Source organism: Leptosomus discolor, chromosome 8 (genome assembly GCF_034619465.1).
Source record: "Leptosomus discolor isolate bLepDis1 chromosome 8, bLepDis1.hap2, whole genome shotgun sequence".
Taxonomy (NCBI): Eukaryota; Metazoa; Chordata; class Aves; order Leptosomiformes; family Leptosomidae; genus Leptosomus; species Leptosomus discolor.
This window is the reverse complement of record NC_141398.1, coordinates 31113283-31140533: the sequence shown is the minus strand read 5'-3', so window position 1 is coordinate 31140533 and position 27251 is coordinate 31113283. Positions and strand designations below refer to the sequence as shown.

General features: G+C 44.5%; 1 protein-coding gene across 1 annotated transcript in view; it reads right to left on the bottom strand.

The window, feature by feature from the left end:
* The window catches only part of RREB1 (ras responsive element binding protein 1), a 64424-nt gene that overhangs the window by 10837 nt on the left and 26336 nt on the right, over positions 1–27251 (bottom strand). The window contains exons 6-7 of the mRNA XM_009956100.2: positions 13090–13279; positions 8561–11303 (exon numbers count right to left, since the gene is read on the bottom strand). Coding sequence (XP_009954402.2) covers positions 8561–11303; positions 13090–13279 — 2933 coding nt within the window. The remainder of the gene's footprint in view (positions 1–8560; positions 11304–13089; positions 13280–27251) is intronic.

Genomic DNA, 27251 nt, shown 5'->3' with positions numbered 1-27251 from the left:
TACTTACTTTGTCAATATTTGCCTGGTTAGCACAGAACAGTTGTGTTCGACCCTCTCACATGAGGGGCAAGCCTCTTTAAGAAATGGATCTTTCCTTAGCAAAGTCTCTGTATTACATAAGAGATAATCCCTTACCCCGTTCCCATCCCACATCTCTCCTCTGTCAACTGTATTTTGTTGCAAGAAGGGAGCATTCAGAAAGCCCCAAGGAGGCAAAGACAGGGTGGCTTTAACATGATGAAACTGGGCGATTCATGAAGTTGCTCCACAGTTTCATTGTATGCCTCTCCGCCGGTACAGGTCCCCTCCCCAGGTCTGACTGGGGCAGATGCAAGATGGCTGCAATCCAGGTGAGATGTCCTCAGTTTGCTTTAGGTGCTTCAGACCATTCCCTTCCTTTCCATGCAGCAAGGACATGCACAAGCGCCATTACTTACACAGCCTCCTCATCTCTGAATCCTATTCAAAACCACCATCCTGGTTTTGTTTTGGTTTAAAACAAGACCAAAAGAAACCCTCTATAAACTTGTTCCCAGTGACACTCTATTGAATTGCACTTCCTGTCTTACACCTCATCTTAAAGCTTCGCTTCGTTTATGGCTGACCAAACACCATCCAAGCATCTCCCTTCATTCCCTTTCCTTCCTGCATACAGTGAAATCTGGATGATTTACTCACTTCCAAGTACAGCCCCTGCATGGGCTCTGCATGTGAGCCCCAAGCACGCTACTCATCCACTGTTTAAAACAAGCACAAAAAGAGAAACAACCCCATTTTAAACTAAGCCACAATTTTAAATGGCTAATTTACTTCCACTGATTTTGAAATACGTTTTTCTTGGACAATGGAGGGAGCCCACAAGTCCAAAGCTGTTGAACGATTTTGGAACATGATTAAACACCACTTGGCAAAGCCAGTTATAAACACTAAGCTGTGCTGCAAAGTGCACGCGGTAACTATAACAGTATAGGATCTGGGCTCCTTCCTTGTTGTCTAAAGCTGCTATTTGAAGACACAAAGCATTTGACAGCAAAGCCAATTTCAACAGCATCTATCCCCAGCAACTCCCAGGAGATGCTGCCAACTCCACACCTCAGCTGCATCAATGTGCTCTTTTAGGGCCGTACCGCCAGCCAGATCCGGGAACTGATCTCACAACTGCCGGTCCCTCCCCTTGCCCTTTTCATTTTTTTGGGCAGCTGGGTCAGCTACAGCTGTAGGGATGAATGGTTGGGAACAGGTTGAGCCAGTATGTCCAAGAAGCGCTTTGTGTTATCCAACCGTGGCCCAAGGCTCTGTCTGCCAGGGGCAGGTCGAACCACTCTGACCAGCCCGGTGCCGGCTGCTAAGAACAACATCTACGTTCCACCAAAGTCCTACCCATCCTACGTGCCACGCAGCGCTCATCTGAGCGGCTTTAGAAACGTTTGCCTCCTCACCCCACCGACCAGCTCAGCTGCATTAGGATCTCTCTGACTACAAAGAAAGTTTTCCACAGACTGATGTAGGGCATTTTAGTTTCATTCTGCCATGAAGATCCTCAGAGGCGAGCACTTTCAGAGGCCTTTCTGCAGACTTCTGTTCTGTGAGGGGATCATGTTATAACATGAGTCTTCCTCTCTCACGCTATAGCCATCTGTTGTCTGCACAGGCAGGATGAGCCCACGTGACACCCCAGATACCGTGCTACAGCCCTGTGAAGTTACAGGCTGTTAGCATGGTAACAAGGCAACTTAGTCTCTTCATGACAGGCAAGATCAAATCACGTTGTAACATGTCCCCAGCATGGCAGATTTTAATGCCAGACTAGTACTGAGACCTGTATTACTACATTTGAATCACTGCAAGGCAACCTGCCATATTAAAAGAAGAAGAAGAAAGGATGAGGGAGGCTGGGAAGACAGCAGACTTTCCCAAACAAACCAGAGCTTGGAAATGTAAGAGGAAAATCCTGTGCACACTTTTGTGCAATCTGATCAGCAGCTACCCTGAGGTCGAGAGTAACAACTCATTTGTAATTTTAACTGCCCTGACACACAGAGCCAACTTCTTGCTGCTTTTAGGTTGGTTACTTCAACAACTCTCCCAGGAAACCCACTCAGAGTGACACACAGTGACCCTGTCTCTCCTGGAGGTGTGAACATTTTACAGCCACAGTTCCCTTAATGCAAACACTTTTTCAGGCAAGGGACATGTACCACCATCTGCTGAGCTTTCTTTTTGCAACCATCCCATTTGGTCAGCACAGAAAAACCCTGAGTGACTGCGCTCACCCTTGGTTTGTGTCAGATTGTCCTTCTGACTAAATGCCACTTGCCTGCCTGCAACAAAGCCTTGTGTGAGCTGGCAATAAATCTCCTTCACTGCTAAACTCTCAAAACAGAGAGGGCAATATGATGGCAGGTGAGCTTCAATGCAGAGGAACATAAGGTGAAACAACTCTGGAAAAATAATCTAAAATATGCCTTGTGATGCCGAATGTGGTACCGGCAGGCACATTCAGGCAGGAGGCTCCAGGATCACTGGCTTGGCCTACAGCAGCAGCCAAACTAAAGCCAAGAAACATGGTGTACCAGAAGCAAAGGTGTCCCTTCGCTGATGCATAAAGCCCTGATGTGCCGTTGTTTCAGGTGGTGTGTGTACCACTTCTGGTCTCCATGCTGGCGGAAGGAGATAATCGTGTTGCAGATAGCACCCAGCAAACCCAATCCAAGCAATGGGGCTGCTGCCCTGTAAAAAGACACCAGAAAGGCTCAGGCTTCTCATTTTGAAGGAAAGAAGCGGGTGTTATGATTGGGATTTACAGATTGTGAAGGCAGCTGAGAGTGCACAAAGAGAGAACTGCAATTTACCAAATCCTGCAATACTGGAACTAAGGAGGGCTCTCCAAAACTAGCAGGGGATCAGCTGAAAACAGATTAAAAAATAGTTCCTTACACAGCAGGTAGCGAACTTCTGGAGCTTGACACCAGATGAGGTTGGAAGCAGACAGCATCAGCGGGTTCAGAAAGCTATCGGAGAGGCTTGCAGATAGCAGGTCCACAAACAGGGAGCAAAGTGAGCAGGCAGGGATGTGCCCTCTAACACGCAATCCCAATGCAGCTGTTGTGGATGCTGATAGCAGCATTAAGAGGAACAGACTGCAGGAAGTGGCCAGGCCCACTTGCTCACCCTAAATAGCACATCCTACCGCTGCACTGGCGACACGAGTACTTGGCTCATGTACCACTACTCTAACGCAGCAGGGCACTTCTCACGTCCTTATGCTTCACTCACCTGCAGCGTTCAGTCCAACCAAACACAACTTGGGCTTGTTAATCTGAACAGCCAGGAAAAACTGCATGTGCCACTGAGATCCAGCATCCTCTTCCTCAGACTGGGGGATAAGCACATTTCTCCTCAGGTACCAGCTGGCAACTCCAGATTTGTGCAAATTCTTTTAGATTTGGTAGAAAAGACAACACCGCACTTTTGACAGGGGCAGGGCTTCTGGCCTGACACAAGAAAAAAGTACATCTATCTGGCTTGGGTTTTTTTTTTCCTTTTTCTCCTGTACTGCTTGGTGACCAACTACAACATCCTGACTGCAAGCTCCCCAATAGCAGGCTCTCTCTTGAGACGTTTATCACCCATGTGAATCTGACATAACTTCCATCAAAGCCATGGGGCATCTTTCCATTGACTTCAGCAGAATCAAGCCCTGTATGTTGAATAAGCAATCAATCACCTCCCCATAGGAGAGAGCTTTTCATATCTGTAATTCATTTAAATGACTAGAACAAGGGAAGGGACTGAGTGCAGGAAGAGTTGAAAGAAAAGCCAAGATCATGCAGTGCAAAGAGGTAAGTAGTCCTGCAAGACATCTTCATGACGAAGAGAGAGATTGTGAAGATAGTTACTTGCAAAAGGAGATCACCTCTTGTCATACCTTCCACCCCCACCCCCCACCCCCCAGCCAGCAGCCTCTTTGATACAACTCTGTGGGTATGTTGCTCTCTTTAATCTTCTGCAAGTTGGTTCTGTTCTAATTAACATCTCAACCTGTACCAAGGGATTCCCCTTATCTTGCAGACATCTCAGGCGCTGTGTCTTTCCTTCCAGTGTCAACACAACTCTGTAGAAGCATCAAGGCACCACTTTTTGTAGGCTTTCAAGTCACTCCTTCTTTTTAGATGCCTCCTAAGTCAACCATAAATTTATGGTTATGAATATCACCACTTTCTGCACTTTTATTTGCCTTCATTCACAACGCAAATACAAAACAGAACTTCAAAGCTGAGCAGAAATCCTTTTGCTTCATGATAGTCCAATTCCTTTCCACATTTCCTTTCAAGCATGCAATGACAGGATTAGCTGCGGATTAATTACTTGAAACTCAACCGGCATCCCGGGTCACAATTTTCTCATATTTTCAGCCTTTAAAACTTTTGTTATCAACCAAATATTTGTCATACAGACCAACACTTACAACAGGTAAGACACTCTTCTTTCCACACAAATGTCCTCAAAACCCAAACAAAAATCCTGCTTACTGAATCCAAAACTCCAATCCTCCCACTCCAAGTTACGGTCTTATCCCCAAATGGCAACAAGATTGCTTTCCAAAAATGTCACCTTTAAATGCTCAAAAAAGATGATTCAAAAAAGCAGTATTCTCTGCTTCCTGTACTGTCCCTTAAAGGCAACTGCTCTTCTGATAAAATGTGATTACTCACTGGAGGGTAACCTAAACAGGCAGTCTAATTGCAATGTGACTTGATTTTTTATTAACTTGTTCCGTAAGAATGGTCTGTGCCTACATATTGACTCAGAACTGACTGTAAAATTTCGTTAGCAGCACAGCAGGACTAGTCGTGGCTGGACACTTAGTGGAAGCAAGTCATCTGAAATGAGTCTTTTTCAATATAAAGGGTCATCGAAATAATCATGGCATGTAAGAAGGGCATTCCTTAATTAAGATACTTCCTGCCACTGTTGCCCTATTGGAAACACATTACGGCCATGGTAAAGTCAAACGTCACAAACTAAAGACGTCTACAATTCCACTTTGACTTAAGTCATAAAAGCAAAGAATAAAAATGCCTCCGGTCCTTTTTTTTTTTTTTTGATGACTTGTGTCCTCCAATCAACAGGAAACATTCAAGCTCATGGGCTGTATTCTATTTTTTTATTACTTTATTTATGGATTTTTTCCTTATCCAGTTAATTCCTGTTGTAACAGCAAAACAACACAAACCCAAAACCCAAAAAGCCCTCCTCTGCCATTCAGTCTCACTTTCTACAAAAAATAAGCTTGGGCCAAATAAGATTTGGCAGTATCACTCTGAAAATATCCTTAAGTGATTCTATGCGAACAGATTTAGGTTATCTATAACAAACTAATGGCCAAAAAAAGACTACTATTTTAATTTTACATTGAACGTAGTCTGATGCACATGCCATAAAAGGAGCAAAATTAACTGCACCACCTGCAGGGCACATCTTACTTGCTGCTCTGAGAATGAAAAACGTCAAGAGCAGGAGAGAAAAGCAAAAAAGAAAGGCAAACCAACTTAACATAGAAGAGTAAATTAAACAACAAAGACATCAAGAGAAAGAAAGTATCAAAAGCAAGTGTTTAAGCATGTTCAAACAAAACACAGGTACTGTGTTAAACACTCTATAAAACCAAACTATGCCAAATTCCCAGTGCCCCACTTGTGAGGTTTGCATTAAAACAAAAACCAGTGAGGAAGGTGTATGCTTCTTCAGGGAAATGCTTTTGAACTAAAAAACACACAGTGGTGCTGAGGCAAGAATAAGAAGGGCAAAAACTTTCATGAGAGAGACTTTTGGTTGAGCAAGGGATGTGGGTTACTGGTAGCATGTGCATTTTTGCACTTTCACAAAAGGTAAATACAATCTTGACACCACGTGGAAGGAGTCCTCCATGTCGAAATCTTACTGAACATGAGACACACTTGCAAAAATCTTTTCATGTCTGTATAAACACAGTAGTTTAAAGCTGGTAATATACAGATACTACTTAAATGCTCAAAATTATATACCTTTTCCTCAACCATGTTCTCCCACTATTAATTATAAACTACTCCAATAACAACTTTCCTACAAATGGATGGAGAAGAGCTAGTTGCCACTTCTTAGCTCAAATGACTGCCTTGTTTTCCTGATAGCGTACTACAGAAATCTAGGAGTATGGACCAGCTTTCCTGCAGTGACTCCCTATGGAGCAGATACCCAACACATGCAGTGTGGAAGCAGATCACCAGGACTCTCATCTGTCCCATTCACATCAGCCTCTTGGCCCCTTCTTTCCCCGGGTCTGGGAGCAGCTATCAAGCTCAGACAATAAAATTCCCCTTTTCTCTTTACAGTAAGATTAGTGACTAGAACTTTTTCTTAACTCCTTTTAAAAAACAGAGCTACCTAACAAGCCACTGCCTGCACAGTAGGTGGTGACAGAAACGGTGCATTGCACTACGACACTGTAAATGTCTCCACCAGAACAACAACTCAACAAACTGCTGTATCTATCATGCAGCTGCCAAACTCCTCCCATGCCACCAGCACCTGACACTCACCACAAAAATACTGGTCTCGGTCCACCTGAATGCATCCTAGCACTTGCTTTGGCACCACCTCCCTGGCCTGAATCTCCTCTACCTTCCCAGCTTACCTTTCCCTCGCCCCTCCAGTAAGTCTCATCTACAGTGCTGCCACAGGGGAGCTGCTGTGAACTCCCAGTTTAGAAACAGAGTACTAGTGTCACCTGGAAGGAGATGTCCCAAGGCCAGTCAAAGCTTGCTGTGGGGTGGTCCTCCAGCACAAGTCTCCCTCAACACTGCTCTGATGACGATGATTAGAAAAGAGCTCAATATTATCACTGCCAGAGCGCACCAACCAGAATCTTGATTATTGCCACTGCCATAGTATCACCAGAAATCTTGTATCTGTACTGAGGATCCAGCCCTCCTACAGCTGCAGTTGCTTGCCTTCCTCACGAGGATTGCAGCACAGGCTTTCTGAAAGGACAGTGTCTCCTTCGAAGCCTGGTGGTGGTAGGGGAGACCAGTTTTACCAGTATAACTCATGGCCGAGTGCATTTTCCTGTCTTCATTAAGGGTTTACATGAGTGCTGCTACCTTGGAAGTCTGCCATCAATAAGCAGGTCAAACCCCTTAGTCTGGGAAAAGCCTCTCTATTGTCTTCTGTCTCACGAACGGTTCTTCATAACTATATATATTTTTTTGGAGAGCAGGGTGTTAGAAAACAATTGATACGAATAAAGAGCTCTCCTTCACCATGGAAAGTAAACTGTATGCTTAATAAGATGAAATAATTTTGTCTCTGTGGGCCAGAAAACAATACCCTCACTGTTGCACTGACACCTTGCAAGTTATGTCCCTGCGTCACCCAAAGCAAACTGTAATAGGGACTGCTTCACAGCTCAGATTCCCTTTAAACCTCTTAGCTATCCTCTTTTACCTCTTCAGGTTTCCCTCTTTAGCACAGACATGAATCAGTTGCTCCAGGAAACCTCGATTCCTTCAAAAAAATGAAGTTACCTTTTAGGAAGCTCTACCCAATTCCCCGACATGTCTTACAAATATCCCTTTTACTCTTTACGTCGGGAGCTGAGATTGCATAATGAAGCAAATAATATCAATAACTGTGACCGACTTAAAAGGGAGCAAGTAGAGCTCTGTCCTCTCTCTCTCCTAGCAGGATGAGAATCTGCTAATTACCTTATTACAGTGTGGGTGGAAAAAGGAGTGAACTTTTGCTAGCTAGCACACTATTCAACACAGTATTTCCTTTATAGCGAAGAATGAAAAATAACCCCACACCTAGAATTAATCTCCCCTCCCCAATTCCTCTTTTTGTTTACACCAGGTTTGTGGTTACTTACACAGTAGCACGATACTAAAGATTCCATACACATTGCCACGCCTTCGGGCATAAGCCCACCTTTAGTTGTCTAGCACTGAGAAGAAACATTTCCTAGAGGCAAGCTACTACATAATGCTCAGGATGATGTTTCTCGCATCCTCCTTCTTTGATCCGTCAAATAAAAGCCACCGCAAGAACAAAAATGATAAACTCTATATTATTTTTATTTTCCTGCCACAATTCTCCATTTATTTGCTGTCATTTTTATGGATCTTTTTATCATTACTGATGCAGACAAACAACCACTGGAAGCGGCCAAACAAACCACATAAGGCACAACGAATATATTCAACACACACGTTTGCCTTCGAGACAAGACAATAATAACAGAACACTTGAAACCAGAATCTTTTCCCAGAGACACCAACTTATGCCACTGAAGTCAAATGGCTTTTAGCAGTTTAATTGGCCCCCCGATACTCAAAGGCACTGAGAAATTTACCACCACCACCACACAACAGCAACGGCTAAGGATTTGCAAAATAACAAAGAATACAATTCAGACATCAGAGAGAGGACAAGAAAGGAAGATCCCTCCACAGGAAGCCCTTCCATGAGGAACATCCTCAGGGTCTACAATCCACTGTGAGCACAAGGCGCTCGCTCTTACCTGTGTGAGTGAGCATGTGCCGCTGCAGGGAGTTTGCCCATGGAAAGACTCGAGGACAGTAAGGACAGGGGATATTTTGCAGGCAGTCTGAGTAAGCATTCCTCTTCCCTCTCAGCAGCTTATCTTCAGCAGTTTCCTTCTCGTCCTCACTTGTTCCATTTCTGCCGCATTCTTCCTTGAAATTGTCAGTGGACTGCAGAAACGGGCTAAATTTATTAGTGTCTGTGGTAGCCAGCATCTTCTCTATGCTGGCAAACTCCCCACTTGACTCCAGATCCACACCACTGCTAAGTTTAGGCTTATTTTTCGTTCCTTTCTTTCTACCTCTTTTCTTAGTCAACCCAGCATCAACAACGGGAGACTGCTCTGGATCACGTGCCTGAGTCAGGTCACCGGGCAGGCTGGAGTCTCTCTGAACGGTGGTCACGATTGTCACTTTTGCTTTGGCGTTCCCTGATTTGTCACACCCAGTGGAGCTGCTCACTGCTCTGGGACTGGCATCTGCAGCCTCCGTTTTCAGCAGAGCAGGAGCAGATGAAACAGATGAAATGATCTGTGCAATGGAAGCCAACGGTGGCAGCTCTTTAGTTACTGGAGGCTTTGGCAAGAGAGGTGGTGGTGGTGGCTTAGGCCTCAAGGGTCTCAGCAAGGCAGAATTGCCAAGGAGAGCCGGGGAAATGATTGGGACAGTCAAATGCAATGAACCTTTCAGTGGCTGGGGATGTTTGACAGCCCTGTTTGCCTCTGAGTTCCCATTGGTACTAAAAACCAAAGGACACTGCAGACAGTTATAGGCTTTATCACTGTTCCCAGAAGCAGCCAACTCTTGATTCCTGGCTTCATATGGGACATCATCTTTATCCTTCTTCAGGACTTTGGGGATGGACAGGTCAATAGGCTCCATGGAACAGTCATAGAGGGACAGGGGAGAAGAGCCAAACGGGTTCTCCTGCTTCACTTGCACAGCACTCAGGTTTTTGTTCTTCTGAGAGAAATCCAACGGCTCGTCAAAATCCATCGGGAAGTTGCCGGTAGGTTCAAGTTTGACGGGAACGTGAGATGACGTCCCAAGCAAGAAGCCGTTTTGTGGCTCCAGGAAAGGTGTCATGGGCTTGTGGTCCATATAAGTGCTGTCCTCCAATAAAGGAGGGTCTGTCTGGCTTTCCTGGGCACTGCAGTCCACCGCTAAGATGTAATTCTCAATCTCCCTTTCTTGCACATGCAAGTGCTGCTTGAGGATATGGTGAATGCAGTTTCTCTTGGCTGAAAAGGCTGTGCCACACTCCTTGCACTCAAATGGCTTCTTCTTCTGGCAGCCACTGTGCGTCCTCATGTGAATGCGGAGGGCCCGGTAATGCTTCAGGTCCTCGCCACACAGCTTGCACACAGTGTCGGGGGAGCAGAAGGCATCCACCATCTCTGCAGCATTGCTAGTGACATATTCGATGTTTTTCTCTATATCCTTCCTGGTCACTTTGAGGTGCTTCTTTCGCAGGTGCCTCTCACAATTGGCTTTCACTGTGAATGGGTAGTGGCAGATTTTACAGATGTAAGGCCTCTCCCCGCTGTGCGTCCGCAGGTGCCGGATCAGCGCTGCCTTGTCAGCTGCGATGTAGTCACAAATGTTACACTGGTATGGGGAAATACCCAAGTGAGAACGGATGTGAGCTCTCAGGACACCAGAGAAGGCAAACACCTGGTCACAGAAACGGCAGGGGTACAAAACTTTCCTCATGGTTGGGGCTTTCTTGTTCGCTGCCCCTGCGATGATGGCTTTGAGGTCTCCTTCTGTGACCTCTTGCTTGATCTTGGCTTCCATACTCAGAGGCAGGAGAGCTTCAATGATGCTGTCCTGCTCCAGTTGTGTCTTCATCTCGTGCTGAGTTAAAGGCTCTACTTTGGGTTGGAGGAGCAACTGTGAGGAAGGACTCAATTTGGCTCCTGGCTGGGGAAGGTGAGAGTTGGAGGAGGACTCTACCGAGTTCTTGATCAGCCTCAGAGGGGGAGGTGGGAGGCTTGGGCTGATGCAGCCAGGGGAGGCTTGCTGGGCACTGATAAGAGGAGGAGGCGTAGAGGTTGCGACGACTGTTCGCGGTGTTACCAAAGGCTTTGGCTTCAGCGGCGGCATATGTTTGAAAATGGACTGCACAGGGACAGAAGGTGCCTTAGAAAGTGGAGGAAGACTGATTTGAGGAGGAGCAGAAGAAGCCATCTTCAAGATCTGCTGAATGTCTGCCAGCTCAATAGCAGATTCATTGGAGATGGGTTTTACCACAATACTGCTGTCAGGCTGGATGATAAAACCCTTCTGGAAAGGCTGCAGCGAGAGGAGCTTTATGTTCTCTTTTGTAGGGGGAAGGACTGAAAATGACCCTCCCATAGAGGCAGCTTCCAGGGAAGAGAGGCTGAGCAGACTGGTGCTGCTGGGTTCCTGAGGTAGGTTACTCTTCAGTGCTCTGAGCCGCATTTCTTGGACCTCATCTTGTGTATTGTCCTCCTGCTTGACAGGCTTGATGTCTTTGGTGTACTGTAGGCCCAAGGATGCCATGAAGGCTTTCTGGTCTGGGTTCTCGCCGGGTGGGGTCATGGACTGTGGTTTGTGCTTGTCTTTTCCCTGATCCACCACGTGAGTTTCTGTGTGCAGTTTGAGCGCTGAAAGCATGGGGAATGCCTTGTTACATGTCTCACAAATAAATCGATGGAAGTCACTGATGCACCTTCGCAAATTCGTTTCACACCAGACCTGCAAGACATGCAAAAATATTTGGAGTAGCCAACTCAAACCGGAAAGGCATCACATGCTGCAAACCAAAAAATAGTTCACTGTCTCTTCCACTGCCCAAGTTAAGGAGTTTAGAGCAGCCACCACCTACCTGGCATGGAGATATTGCTGCTCCGCAGCCTTTAGTCACCTAAGTGGTGTATTTGAATTAGGGGCTGATTCTCCAAAAGTTCCCTTCTGTAAAGGCAAACTCCTTCAGAGGGCAATTCAGACTCTCAAATACTTTTCCATTCTGAACTCCCCCCTCCAGAAACCTCTCTCACTTCACTGACAGGACGGGAGCCTCAGTAGACTATACAGCGAACTTCAGTACACTAAGCAGTAAGACTACCTCCTTTAGCTTTATTACTACAAAGAAACTAGAAGGAGAGGAGAAAAGAAAAAGGCATCCAAGAAGGCAAAACAACATAAACCAACCAAAATAATATCCCCCAAAGGCAAATAAATGAAATGCAGAGCCCAAAGTGGAAAGGCTTTTGGTTAGGGAAGTCTGAATACATTTATTCTCCCAAGAAAAATACTAAGCTCACAAATGGATTTTATACCTACCCCTGAAAGCAATCATGAATACAAACAAAGTATTTAAATACTACCCAGATAGCTCACATGTTGCAGAGGTTCCACATCAAAGAAGAGCACAACTGATAAATTAAGTAGAAGGCTGGCCAGATCTTTACATTCTTTACAGTTACACACTCTGGGCAGCTACTTCATATGTCCTCCCTAACAGTGCAAGCAAAATCATTACAAGAGGAAAGTGCCAACATTTAAATCACTTAGTAACTTTAAATGTCTGTCATTAACTACAAAAGGAATAAAAGCAAGTTCTTTTCTCCTGATTTTGTAACTTCCACACCAAAACATTCCTAGTTACAGAATGACCTACATGCTCCCCTGGACCAGCAGCAAATTTCAATTCTACCACCTTGCAGCCAGAAGAGCTGGAAATCAATGCTTTAACCCAAGCAGAATACGAGAAGTGCAGATACTGAATAAGCATGGTCCTGCTGGATTGCGCTGGGTTTTGTTTTGTTTTGTTTTTTTTTAAATAGAAAAGCAGCTTCATCTAGACCCAAACTAACTAAGGCAGGCAAGGTTTGACAGAGGGAGCAGTAATACCACCCAAGAGAAAGCTTTATGGCTCTCGGAAAAATATTTAGACTACCTACCTGCCTTTCCTCAACCAACGTCCCTCAAAGGTGCAAAATCTTCAGACCTCACGTAAGGAACATAGTGGAAAGGTGCCTGGGAGTGTGTTGTGAAGAAATCACTGAAGATGGCACCATTCAGTAAGTAAGGTGACTTCCCAAATTTTTTTGTGATAAAGTCTTTCACACCACAACTACATCCTTGTTACAGTAAATAAAATAAATAATGTCTTCCTCACCGTGTGTCCTCCCTATTGATTTTAGGCGTGGGGTGGTTTGGGGAAGGACAGAACTAATGGGCAGGTTGGAAGGGGCAGGGATCTCCTGTCAGCAAAGTTTTCCTTTAAAATATTTTTATAAATCTTTACAGCAGTAGTTATCCACTGGAACGCTGAAAAAACCCAATCCAAATATTCTTCAGATGTAAAAAGAAAAAGGAAAGGCAGAAAGTGTTTGAAGCCTCCACAGATAGTGGTAACATGCTTTCCACCAAATATTCTACACCTCGTCTCTGCCTCAACAAGGACGAGTCTTTCAATGGATTCAGAAGTTATGCACTGTATCAGCTGCCATCTTAAAGTATGAAGACCAGAAATTACCTGAGAAATGCGGGGGAACTTCCTACAGGAGAAGTCCGTGAATCCCAAGTCGTGGAAGCCTGCTGGAATTGAAGGGTTGTTCTGAATGAAAGGCTTTCCCATGGGATCTCTGGGAAGCTGCTTGTGGATAACTGCATTATGGCGCAGTAAGCCCCGATGAGTACGAAAAGTAATGCAACAGATGTCACACCTGGAAACGAAAGGAATAAACCAGAAATGACTTACTGACTGCTGCAAGCTAAAGAAGTATCAATCTTCCTGCATTAGGATGGCCTCTGTCCTCTCGCCCCATGATACTAAGAACCTGCTAAATGCAAAACAAAGCCACAGCATGTCAAAAACCTATCAGCACAGAAAGGCCATTTCAATCACAGTCACTTTCTACCAGTTTCTGGCTATTAAGTTCACTGGAAGTTTAAAGAATATAGCACGTGAGAACTGAGTGTCCCATGTGGGCAGAAGGCAAAGCGGCAGCTGAGATCACAGCCTTCTGACATCCTTCCCATTGTCCCACATAAATATTTCAATGGCTTTACACCATTTCATTTTTACTAAGAAGTACTACTAAAATAAAAGACATTTTAAAAAGATCAGTGACAAAGAGAGGCTAAATCAGACCTAAATAGCAAGCAGGTGCAAATGTATAAATAGTACCTTTCTTAACTACTGCTTAAAATGTGCTACTGCACACTGCTCAAATACCTGCGTACGAATTTTCTCCGCACTGCCTCTCCATAAACTTTCACTGATTTTTCTCAAAGCTGTGATGAGAAATATACTGTTTTAAAAGGAAAACTAATGGTCCTTGAAGGGGAAAAGGGTCAGAGGAGGAAGATGTGAAAAACGTTCAACACTTCTGACACTCACACATCTCCTTCACTGCCAGTGTGCCCCAAAGACAAAGAAAAATGCAGAAGCAATCTCTTTTCCTACCTACACTTGATTGCTATGATTTCATGCTTTTCTTAAGTTCTCAAATCCCCAATTCAGCTAAACAGAAGTTTCTCAAATAAAGCAGACTTGGGTTAAACAATCAAAGGTATTGGAAATGCAGCTATGCTGCAGGCAGTAAGGACTACGCAGCAACATTTGGGCAACATGTCAACAAAGAAGTTATTGCCTTTTAAATATCTGGGATTTCAGCTCTGCAGCATGACAGGTCATGTCCACTCTGCATTCAACAACTGACACACAGTTTCACTCAACATGGCTCCTTGTGGTTGCAGTTCCAGCTTGCAACCAAAGCACGGGTTTCACAGAAGCATCCACTAGTGAATGCGAAGCAGTCAGATTTTGTCAGTGAGACTATTATATGGCACAAGTTTTTCACTTGTCTCCCCCTGCCTTAGTTCTCCCCATACTGTCTTCGCCCTCCACATCAAGGAAAAGGACATGTGCCTACTCATTAAAAAAACATCCTGCAACTAGAAATGACTTCTGACAAAATCCTGAAAGCATCCCCTCCCTGTCCTGTCCCTAACAAACTCCCATTGTTGTTCTTTTATCACTACATAAACTTCCACCGACCTTTTTTATTCCCTGAAAAATGAAGAGATAATCAAGTCACCCACAAAGCAATTGGACTCATAGTTTCTGAGTGGTGAAAGAAGCAAGTGTGAAGTATATGTAACACGGCCTTTGTTATCACGGTACCCAGAAGGCTGGGACATAAATATTATGCGCTGGAGGTTTAATCTCTTTTATCTCCCCTGTCAATTCACTTGCATCCTACCTTTACAATTATTGCCAGCACAGCCCCCTGCTTTCCATTAAATACCAAACCAATGCCATTTACAAAGAAAACGTTTACTTAAGAGGTCTGCTAAATGTGACAACAATCTCTGGTGGTGGCGGGGGGGCAGTATGGTGTGTGAATGCCAACACGTAGTGCTCCTGTAGTGTCAGGATCTACGGCTCTCCTCCATCTCGCTTCACAGTACCTATTCCGTGATGCAAAGCTTTCATCTTCAGCAAAAACAAAACCACGCAAACAGCAAAACTGCTGGGGGAAGGAGGGCATTAAAGGGTTAGAGCAGTCACCTGAAGAACTTGCAGGCTACTGGAATAAATTCTTTTTTAGAGGTGATGAAAACACCTCACGTGAAAGCAAGGAGTACTTCTGGCATGCTCCTCCTGGTATATCAGCGTACAGACAACAAGGGCTTGCAAGCAACGCTTCTGCACCACCAGGAGCATCGCCAACGGTCTGTGGGGCCAGATGTTCTCCAGAGGGATGCAGACCCTCACCTCAGGGCATCCTGAGGCAGCTCCGGGGTCCCCGATGTGCCTGGCCTCCCCCAGACCAGCAAGCCAATGCAGCGGCCGTATCCCTTCATGTGTGACAGGGCAGGCACTGCTACCACTGATGGGACCACAGAGCTACTGGGAGAGCTGGCACCTGCCACGGTACCCCCAGGATTTGGGTGAGCAGCAGCCAGTGCTCCTGGGCGAGCAGCCAGCCCCCACATGCAGCAGGGAGGTGCACCTTGTCCATCTTACACTCCCTTACCTCCATAGTCTGTTCTACACACTGATTTTAAGCACTGGTTTATTTAGGGTTCCCATCAAAAGCTGCACATGAGAGTAAATCTTTCACATCAGAGACCCGTGTGAAAGTCCTTCACAGTACACCTGTATCAACTACTATGCCTCAGGACAGCAAAAAATTTGCAATTTAAAAATGGTGTTTTCCATGCAAAGGGAACCGCCTCCCCTCCCCTAAAACAAAAGTAATACATCTTTAAAAAGGAATATGTACTTTCTCTCTTTCATAAGACACAGAATTAAACACCCCTCTGTATTCTTCTCTTTCTTCCTTAGTCTTGTCTTTTATTTTCCTTGCTGTCAGTGAAGAAGTAGCAAGCAAAAAGAGAAGTTGGGAAAAGCTTGTTTTCCACTTGGTTAAAAAAGAAGCTCCTGGCTGAAAAAAGAAACATCCAGATAAATCATGCCTCTCATCTCAAGATGCAGGCACTTCAGGGCATACAAAGGTGCCGTGCCTTGGCTCAGCACCTTCCCCTAGTGTCACAGTTTACAGGATTACATGGGAGATGGAGCATGGGTGGGACCCTGGATGCCCTCTCTTCCTCCGCAGCCCAGGCACACCTGTAAAGGCAGCCGCAGCTTGGAGAGCTGGGATAAACACAGAGAAAAGCCCTCCCTGAGAGACGTGTGGAGCAGCCTCTCCGGGGCAGGTTGCCCAGGCAAGCAGGCGGCCCAGAGGGCTCCAGCGACTGCCCTGGCACCTTGCACCCGTGCTGCTCGCCAAGGACACGGGAGGTCATTGTAAAGCCGCTCCTGGTGCTGAGAGGTGCCACTGCACTGCCAGCTCGGGAGGTCTCTCAGGCTCTGCAGACCTCACTTGGGCTTGTCAGTCTTCGTTATGGGTGCAAGCTACTTAAAATACGTGGCCCGTTTTGCCCAAGAGCATGCACAACCTTTTTTTGCATGTGTTTTTGTGGAGTTCCCTCCCCACCTCAAGTAGGAAAGTGACATGATTTGAGCTTTGAATACAATTTGCAATGCAGATGTAGATATGGACATGTACCACCTCCAAAAAAAACTTACAGGTACTCAGCTTCAAAACCTAACTAGTTGAGGCAAGCATCATGCTGCACTGATGAAGGCTTGTGCTAATTCAAAATTCAGTAAGCTGCCATGCCTAACAATGTATTAACTGGAAGCATTGATTTTTTTTTAAGGAAGCCTAACGATTACTTTCTCTGTTTTGCCATTGGTATTATTTTCCATCTTTAGGTACTGTCAATGCCTACAGTATTCTTAAATCTAAACCCATGGTCTAATAAAGGTAAAAGAAAGGAATCTTAGGCGATATGAGCATTTTTTCATCTTGCTTAAATTGCTTTTTAAAAAAAGTAAAATAATTGTGGAAAGTCTGAAAAGTCCAGCATATCAAATCAAGCATCGGAAACATATGGTAATACTTTGCTCATGACGAACTTCAAAAAAAAAAACCCCACAAAACAAAACACCAGCACACCCCCCTTACAATTTCACAAGTCTTCTCATGTGTATGTAATGCCAAGTCAAACACGGATGGTATGGCTGCAGAGAACTGAGATGGGAACAGGTTCTGAGGTTGCCAGCAGAACAGGCAGAGCAATGGCTCAACACCTGAGCAGAGATAAAAGCATTCTACTTGCAAGGTAAGTTTCCAGATGTACCAAATAACAGCTGCTGTGTTATCATGTGATTGCTAGTCTTGGCCACAGTTTTCCACTTTTCTATAAATACGATTACAGAGCAGAGAGAAGAAAGCTGTTCAGTTCTGAGCACAGAGATTCAGTTATAAGTGAAAAGGAAAAAACTGCTTTTAGTAGCTAAAACTGCTTTAAAATGGCTTCATTCTCAATCACATTTTCATTTTGGAGTCATTCATACCTGTACAATGCAAACATAATACTAGGGCCCTGGCTCGCTGGCAGAGGTGTACAAAGCAAGTAGGTGAGCAAACAGAACTGCTAAAACACAAAAGCACAACCAAAACACAACCACGTGACAACAGTGCAATGACCAGGCTGACCTTGGTGTTCAGGCCACATATCACACCAGGCGAGTCTGTTTAATTACTGCTACACCAGTGCACCTTTTTCTTTTTCTTTTCTTTTTTTTCAAATGCAGACAAGGTCTCAGTGTCAAAACACACCACTAAAAAGCTTTCTGCTAAAACAAGTTAGTATTCTTGAAATCTGTAATGCTAATTAAGATATAAAAGCATTTTAACAGGCTTTAAGAAATAGTCAATGCTTTGTTCAGCTTGTACAAGAGGCAAGCCAGGATTTGCTACACTCATGACAAGCGGCACCTAAGCAAGAAAAGTTTACATAAGCGATGCCTGTTGCCTTACATTACACTCTCCTCTGAGCCAATTCCAATTTGTCAGCAATGGAAGTAGCTTTTTTTTCTTTAAAAAAAAGGAAAGACATTTTAGAACGGAAATGCATGGCCAATTTTTAAGCAAAATTAATCAGTCTTTATTTTGATTAAGGGTAATAGAGTCAAACATTCAATCCTTCTAAATCTTTTATTTCAGTAGTCAAGATACAAATGCCAAATATTTATAGCCATCATTCTGTTGCCAAGAAATTAAACAAACACTATGGTCTGCATTACCTGAGACTGGTGGTGGGAAAAGGAAAGTGACATTTAGCATTCTTCTACTTAGACTTCTGAAACCACACAAGAGTACACCAAAACCTGAAGTTTTCACCCATGCAGCTCACTAACACTATGTTGCCCATGTTGTGGATGTCAACAAATAAAAACAGTGCCAATCTAGGCCTTATCTAAAATAAAAAGCTTGGTATATTTTTGTTCCTTTCCTCTTTAGCAACTTTAGCTCCTTTGTGCTCTTTACCAACTGCCACAAACTGAAGCAAGGAAAACAAAGCAAGAATGAAACATATCCTGAGACAGAAGTCATTAATATACAGTTATGTTATTAAGTCATCTAACTCCTCCCACTGAGATCCCCAATACGTACCGAATATAAATTTCTACCTTTGTCATTACTATTCTCCTTTCTGTCTCGTATTATCTGCAGAATTAATACAGCTCTCCTTATGAGCAAAGAAAATCCTATGCTGACCTAAAAATCATACAACTGGGCAGAAGGGAAAGATGGGCGATTCACTGCCATTCACTCATGTCCGCACCAGGGACAGGAGCAGGCTCCCAGCCTCTGCACCGGGAACGTGGGCTGCAGAGGAGGCTGACACGAAGGGGGAGATGGAAAAAGGATGGCTTTGAACATAAGGGCTTTCACCACCTACGAAAGAAAAACTAGCAGGTTACAGGCATATTCCCCTTCAGGAAAGGACTCCTTTGCTTCTCTCACATCTTTTGGGGCAAGGCAAAGGCAGGGTCATGAGAGAGAGAGCAACTTAGTTTCTTCTCCCGTGCAAACCCACCCAGGTCCAGATACTCATCTCCTTTTGGATAAAAAAAAGGTTCCTGGCCTCCACACCCAGGGCCCTGGGAAATAACATCCAACAGCTGCACTAATCTCTCCCACTTGCTGCAGATGAGTGATGGAAAAGCAGCAGTGCTGCAAACGTCGTTCCCACCTCCTTGCCGGGGATCCCTGTGGGTCCTCCCACTGTCCTGCCATGACCATTCCTGCCTCCTTCCCCCGCAGCATCAGAGCGTGTCTGACCCCAAAGGACCTGCTGCTCTCCCATTTCCACCTCGCCTAATGCTATGGGTCAGTGCTGAAACTGCAGGCTGCACAGTAGCACCGGGAGGTAACTCCCTGCCAGGCTGGAGAGGCTCCCCTCCCCTTTCCCAGCATGTAGGGAGACGACGGACATAGCTCCCCAGAAGTTCAGTGCACACTGCTTTACCTCCTCAGCAAAAGCAGGACTTTCCTTTTAACTTTTCCTCCCTTCCACCTCCCCACTCACTGTCTGACTTTGTTACTGTGTCCCATCGCTCCCTTTAATCATCTCCCTCAAAGAAGCCACCCTTGGGTGCAGCAAAGGCTGAAACCACTGTGCCAGCCCTTCTATTAATAGAAGGATGCACAATGCTATGTGCATTCCTACAGCCGCGCTGTGGTCCAGGCAAGAAAAGTATCATGTAGGAGCCAGGGCAGATCTGATATAAACCAGGGTGATGTCGTGCTTCAGAAACTTGTTGGCATGCCGTGGAGCCAGTGTCTGTACCAGTGCATGGTGACTCCCACAGAGTAACACAAATGAAGTTAACCACCAGAAGGTTTAACAAAAAAGCACAAGCTATCCTCTACCATCTTTTAACTTTGTGTGTCAGCAAGAAAAATCACGAAAAAAGTTTTCATTTCTTCCCAATTCTGTAATAAAAGGCATGCACCAGCAGCACTTCGACAGTGCTAGATTTAAGTACCTCCGCCCCAGTGGAACGGTACCTTACTCTACCATTTACTTCAACACAATTAACACAGAACTAAGAACAAACAAAGGGAAAATGGCAGATGGCCTGCAGATATTTGCACAAAGTTGTTCATTTTCTTTTTACTTAATAAAGGTCAAAGCTTTAAAAACTAGAAGTGTCAAAAACCTGGCTGGATAGAATCAAGGAGCAAGAGCTGAAGATCAGCATAAATAACAACGAAGGGTTTAATAACTAGGGCAAGCATACCTGGGGGAAAAAAAAAAAGCCCATCACCAGTATAGTCCTCTACAGCTACTAAAATTGGAAGCTGCACAGCATCCAGAACAGAAGTCATTATTTGTGCACACAAACTTAAGTGGAGCTTCTGGTATTCTTTCGGGATAAGAAAAGGAAAGCTCTTCCTTCCTTCTAACACACCTTTCAAATACGGAAGTCAAGCACTTGTGTATTTTTTAAATTAATGGCAAGAGCTAAAAAAAAATAAATCTATGTGTCTATGATGTTAAAAAAGCAACACCACTTTTCACAAGTAACATTAGAAGAAACACATCTACAGGCACTCGTCTATCCTATAACCATCCACTGATGACAACAGGGCTCACAAATAGGTGCAGCCAAATCTGGACTGAACACCCTTGCCCTTTCCTACATTCTCAGGTAAGCTATGCTCAGCATGCAGACGTGACTGCTAACACAATAAGCAGCAGCCAGCACTTTGAGAGAGCCTGCATATAAACAAACCCTGGTCATCAGGATCAGGAAGGCATGCTAATAACCTATTTTGGCTCAGCCCTCTTTCCCTCCTGAATTCCCATTTACAAGAAGCTTTCCTCTACAGTCGGCTTTGAATTTTACCCACTTTCTATTCTTGCAACTGAGCTAAGATACTCAACACCATGTGACACACCGCACAGTTTCACATGAGAGTGTCACTCCCTGTGTCCATTCACTAGCTGGTATTTTCACCCGGCTGCTCTGGATTCCTCGCACAATGAGCTCCCTGATGTGAGCCGACTACTTCTAGGCCAGTGCTGGAGTCGCGCTGCTCTTCAGATATTTCCCATCTCTCTTTCCTGAACAGAAACTTCAGAAAGCGCTTAAAATGCAGATCTGGTCTGCTTTTGCAAGCCAGCATACAGACAGATGCTCAACCCACCGATTTTACTTCTCCATTTGGTCAGTAAAAGGATGCATTCACCAGCTTGCTTGCATACCCTCTCCTCTGCCTTATAAACACTAAGAGTTGCATTGTACCATGGCATATTTTTGGTCCTAGCATTTACCGGAACTGGATTTCATTGTCACCAGCTGGCTCATGGAATTGCTCCTGCACTGAAAATGCTGCCCACAGAGATCAGGATTAGGTTCCTAACTCCTATCAGTAAGACACCGAGCAAGCAGCTTGCAGAGCAGAGCAGAGCAGAAGAGTCAGACAAATCGGCAATGCCACACTACTGACCCTTCTGTGCCTCCATCCTTGGCTGTACCAGATCTTGTTGAATTGGCTCTGTTAGTAACTCTAGCAGCAGTTCCTACCTAAACTATCCTTGCTGGTACAATCCAACAATGACTAAGAAGGGAAGTATCTGGGCCAAAACACAATGTGCCAAAACCAAAGATCAAGGAGGTCCATGAACACATATGTCCAGGCTGAAGTGCTCTCCATCTCTCTTGGTACTCAACAATCGTGTAGGATAAAACAACCTCAGAATTATCCAGCTGCATTAAAAGAGCACAATGTTTCATATTTTGAAGTGCTAACAAGGAATAAGGCTTAACTACATGCACACCAACAGCTGTGACAGAGATGGAAAAGAAAGATGAAATTTCACAATGGTGCATGAAGACTACTGTCATTCATGCTTCAAGCTGCTTCCAGTAACAGTAGTGTCACGTACTAGGAAAAAACTTCCTTTCCTCACCATGAACACACAGTTTTGTCTCAAAAGCAGTACAAAATGCAAACAACGTTTAGTTTTCAAACACATTCACTCTCGCAAGTTTGCAATGCCATTAACACAATCTTCCCACAAAAGGCTGACCACGTGTCGAAAGCAACATGCTTCACAAAAATTAAGTAAGCAGGATTATTCCCTACTATATAAGGACAGAAGAGATAGGAAGTGAATTCCTATAGTTGCTTAAGTAACCATCAGCAAAAACAGGAATGAAACCTATGGGGCTTTTTCTGTTGTTTGGTTTTTTTGTTGTTGTTTTTTTCTTTTACATTCCATACAATGTACTTTTACTCAAGTCACATTGCTGCTCTGTACACAACTTAGTCTTGTACTAGTCTTTCTCCTGGTGCTAATAATTGAAATCATATTCGTACACTTTAAATTTACATTAAATTATTTTCTTTGCGATGTCATCTCCCCAAAGCCAATGTGCAGAACTGCCCTGAAGAGCAGTAACTGAGCAATAAACATGTAATATTCTAAGTAGCTGGAATCACTTTGACTCAAACCCCACTTCCTTTTGTCTTGATTCAATGAGGCTGCTCATGTGCATTGGCTAAAATGATTTAATGTTGGGACATGGGTCCAGGTGCCTTGCAGCATGCTCCTACCTGACACTATGCACTGAAGAATGGGGATGTGCTGGCAAAGGGGGAAGCCTGGTAACCAGCCCGACTGAACTGCAAGCTGCACGCGACATCTTGTGAAACAATTTACCCACAAAGTCCAGGAGACCACTCCTCGGGCATTTAAGTTGTCCACTCCTTCTGAGTGAAGCCAGGTAACACCAAGACAGCATTTTCCACCTGGGAGTGTTTTCAGAAACAAGAGCTCATAGTGGTTGCCCTGGCAAAACTGGAGGGCAGATGACACCTATGGTCAGGATGTCCTGACACTTTCCGTTCCAGGACCTGAGCTCTTCTGTTGCTACGGCTGTTACCGATCTAACTGTTCAAAACAACAGCTTTCCACGCTGGCACTCAACCTCTAGCCAATTTGGCTACAAGTTTCAGCAAAACTTGGGTAGGCTGTTTTGAAGAACAAGGTATCTGTGAATGGCTTTTGGTTTCCTTTGTTTGGAAGTTCTACAGAAGCACACTACCCTGGGGCAAGAGAACTGCTTTTGCTGTCCTTGTGAAAATATGCCTGGGATTTGGCAAGTTACAAAGCTTAATATAATATATCACTGTTTGGACATGCTCTGTAAAAGGTCAAAAAACTTAATCTACCCTGAATCCATTCACGGCAACAGGCATCTACTGGTTCTGGTCACCAGGTCAGCTCAGTGACTGAGGCAGGCAGTGTCTTTCACACTCTGCAATGTATGTGTTTCTTGTCTCCTATAAAAAATTAGCAAAACCAAATCCCATAACTGAAGGCAATGCCGCACTTAACCAAATGTGATCAGAAAGTCCTCATAACACTCATTACGATCCAGGCTTCTACCACGCTCAAACTGCACAACTATCCTTGCTGAGAACTGATGCTGAAACGTCTCTAAGAAAGGAGGCAACAGCAAGGCCATCACCCACCTCCCTCCTCCTCTCCTCAGGAAGATGCACGGCAGCATAAATGTCTCCTTGCTGCTGCAAGGAAGGAGAAATTAAAAACACTTTAGCTATTAGTACGGAGAGTACTGTAAGAAGCCTCCTGGAAGAGAAGGAGAGGAAATATAAAAGGTATGCTTTGGTTACAGTGAGAGCCAACAGAGGAATTTTATAGTGCACGCACTTTTTTTAAAAGCCACACGTTTTACTTTAAGCCTGTTCCATTGTACTTGCCAAAGGAAAGAGGAGAAACCTTACGTAGTGCCTCGAAAGGCTTCTCCCCAGGAAATCCTCATGTCTCCTTTGCTTGCACTGCTGATGCTGCTCAGAGCTGTCTGTCAGGCGACCTTTACAAGCACATTACCATGTTTGACAGCAACCCTCAGGAACAAAAGCTTCCAGAGAAGTTACCCTGCTCCACGAGGTTTCTCATTTTCCCTATTGGCTGCACAGCATTTCAGTGCTCTGCTAATTATATCAACACTCAGATACAAACTCACCAAAATAGACTGTGTCCTGAGGCCCCAGCTGCAGGGGAACAGACGACTTCTTCAAATAATCCAGGTAGAGAGGCCAAGGGGGTCAGAAAGACCCCCTGGGCCACCTCCCAGTCCTAATGGGGACTGCAGACAACCTCGCTGGGACCAGCTCATGTCACTAATTAGGGTGCAGGTCCCAGGGCTTCAAAGGGACAGAGACTGACCGCGGGGGGGGGGGGGGGGGGGTAATGCCAAGAAGGAGATGCAGTGCCACTGCCCATTGTCAGAGGGACAAAGGGCCCTATTATGGCTCCCAAGAGCAGGGCAGTTCTTACCGTAATTAGGAGACAAAGATGCACGATTTAGGATTTTACATAATCAAGAGATACTCTCCCAAGCGGGAGCCCCTCTCACACAATCAGTGGATTAAGTATTGTTTATTCTGCCGCAATTAAACAATGAGGTGCTCCCCACTCGGGGCTTTATATGAAAAAGCAGTACTGGGGAAGACAATGCAGGGTGTCTTTTCATCTGACTTTGAACAGCTAACCCTGTGATTTCAAGTTGTTCATCTGACAGTATCTGGAAGGGTAATGGCCCACCCTGTAAATTAGCTGCTCACATAGTGATCGGGGGCTGCCAGACAGCCCTACCTTTCCTGCTACTTAGCAGAGGGGGGCCAGGACAGACAGACTCAGACAGCTCTGGGGCAAGAGGCTGTATTTACACAACAGCACCACAATGGCAGGATTAAAGGACCACAAGGAAGCCAGGCAGAAGCTCCTGCCCACCCCGACACTTTGCTGCTGCTGGGGATGTATCCCTGAAGGGAAGCTGGTACCACCATCAAGGCAATGCATGCTGGTGCACCCCTCCAGAGCCCATGTCCGCAATCGTTTTTACACTAACTACCGGGGAAGCAAAAAGGAGTCGGATGTTTTCCCTGTGGTTTACAAAGAAAGGCCGGCTTGGCAGACTTAGTTTTGGTCACGATGAAACAGTCTGTGCTGGGCTACCTTTGGCAGCTCCAAACCGACTGCCAGGCCCAGAGCATCTGGCTCTGGGGTGCACACCATCTGATACCTGCCTCACAGAAGTCCTGATCAAGTGACTACTTTTACAATATTGGCAATAAAAAGAGACTGAGGGTGTTCTGCTCCCTGCCCTTTGCTCATAGCATAGCTGCTATGCTTTTTTTGTTTGTTTGAACTTTAAGGAGAGTTCTTCCTCGTCTTCTACAAGAAGCCAACACCAGGATTTGATGAATGCCTTCTAACATTTTGCTGTTTGCTCCCCTGCCACGAGCACACCCATACACCTGTGCCTCCTGCTCCGATACTCTAGCAAAACATTCTCTTCTCTTCATCTCTTTCACTCAAAGAAACTATCCCCAAGCCTCACCAAAAGGAATCATTTCAGTCACACGAATGCATGACTGAGAATGGCGTGCTACATTCAGCGTATCTTGTTGAATCTTACAAACAGTCCTGCAGAACCCTGGGAACCAGGCGACTACAGTCCCTGTCTGCCAAAGATTTTAACCCATTTCATTTGGGATAAAAGACTCACCGTAAGAGCAGCCCAGACTGCTCTGCTTACCAGAGGATTTTCTGTTAGGTTGGGCCAAGCAGATGTTGCCATTTGACTAGGACAAAAGTTGTGTTTTCAACCAGACAGGCAGGGCAAGTTGCACTCGAATATGTTAACTGGCCAAGGAGAACCACAGCTTCCCTGTCCTGTCCTATCTCCACTGACATGTCTTCAATTGCTAAAGCAAATATTTGACAAAAACTCCCTTACCATCATCTACAGAAATCCATAAAGACCAACATCCCAGCACCACCCCTAACTCACACCCACAGAGCTGGACAATTGTGGCTTTGATTTAGGGACACGTTTTAGTCTTTGTTGCTTAACACAATCAAGGGTAGTAAAATCCATTTCAATAGAATATTATCCAAAAGCAAGTCTTCTAATCCTAGAGAAAGAGTTTCATGAAGAGGAACAGTGTGTTTGCACAGCCAGTGTGTCTTTCTGCCTTGCCACAGCAGACTGCAAAGCTGCCAAGCTAGAAGGGTGTCTATTCTGTTACCTCTTAACCATCACTCAAAGCAAAAGAATCCACCTCTCCACTCAGCTTGCCAGGATAAGCCTAACATGACAGCTGCTTTCTCTAAAGCGTAAAGTGTATGGCAAAATTATTTCGGACTCCCTTTTGTGGGGGTTGCAGAGCTCTTATCAGAGAACAACTGTTTTGGTTTTGCTCTATAATGAAAATGTACTTCATTTACTTCAGAAACAGCAAACTCCATTTACTTAACTACTATTTGCTGGATCAAGTTTAAGAAAGAGCTTTCCAGCTCCCTTCCCCAATAACAGTAATATATGCTTTTAAAATGGTTTTACACATATTTACCAAGGTTTTCTAATTAAAAACACTGAAAAATTTAATAGCATTAATCCCATTTAATAGAATGGGATGGCTCTACTCCATGCCATTCTATGAAGAAACTGTATTCAGGAGAGAGTGTTGACACTTCAAGATGCTGAATTCTGAACTCTTCTGAAAAGATCATTAGAGTCAAATGTCTCAAAATAAAGCTTCAAACACTGGCAAGCTTCTGCAAATGGACCATCTCCTTTTCCAAAATAGCAGCTTTTCTATATGTTTAAACTAGACTTGGAATATCTCTTTTATATCTTCATGTATCTGGCTCTACATTTTTCTAGGGTAAAAAAACCCCAGGAAATAAAAAGTATCAGGAGTCCCAGGGGCAATTACGTGAACCAAAACACAACACCCAAGCACCTTCCGAAACAATTAATAACTATTTTTTCCTTGTTAAGAGAAGCTGATTTAGGCCAAAATCCAAATCATTCCCTAACCTCAACACGCAGAAAAGCATTAACACATTTTACTGAAAGTCTGGAACCAGAAACTCATCTATCTTCACTTGAAGAACCTTCATGACAGACAACAAGACCTTTATATCCAGCTGTCGTCTTCTGGATAGAACAATCTCATAGCTTGGTACCTGAATACTTGAGTTTAACTTGTCAAAATTTTGCAATGTTGGCATTTTACAGTTTTATGTAACAACACTGATGGGTTTGGAGGGGAGGAAGCAGTGCTTTAATTTCTTCTAAAAACATTCCCAGCTATTAACTGGCAAGATTTACTGTATTTGCAAAAAATAATAAAATTAAGCTGTACAGCACCCTGGTGACACAAGATAAGGCAGAAACATTAAAAAAAAACACAAAGAGGGGGCAGTTAGCAGTGTAGG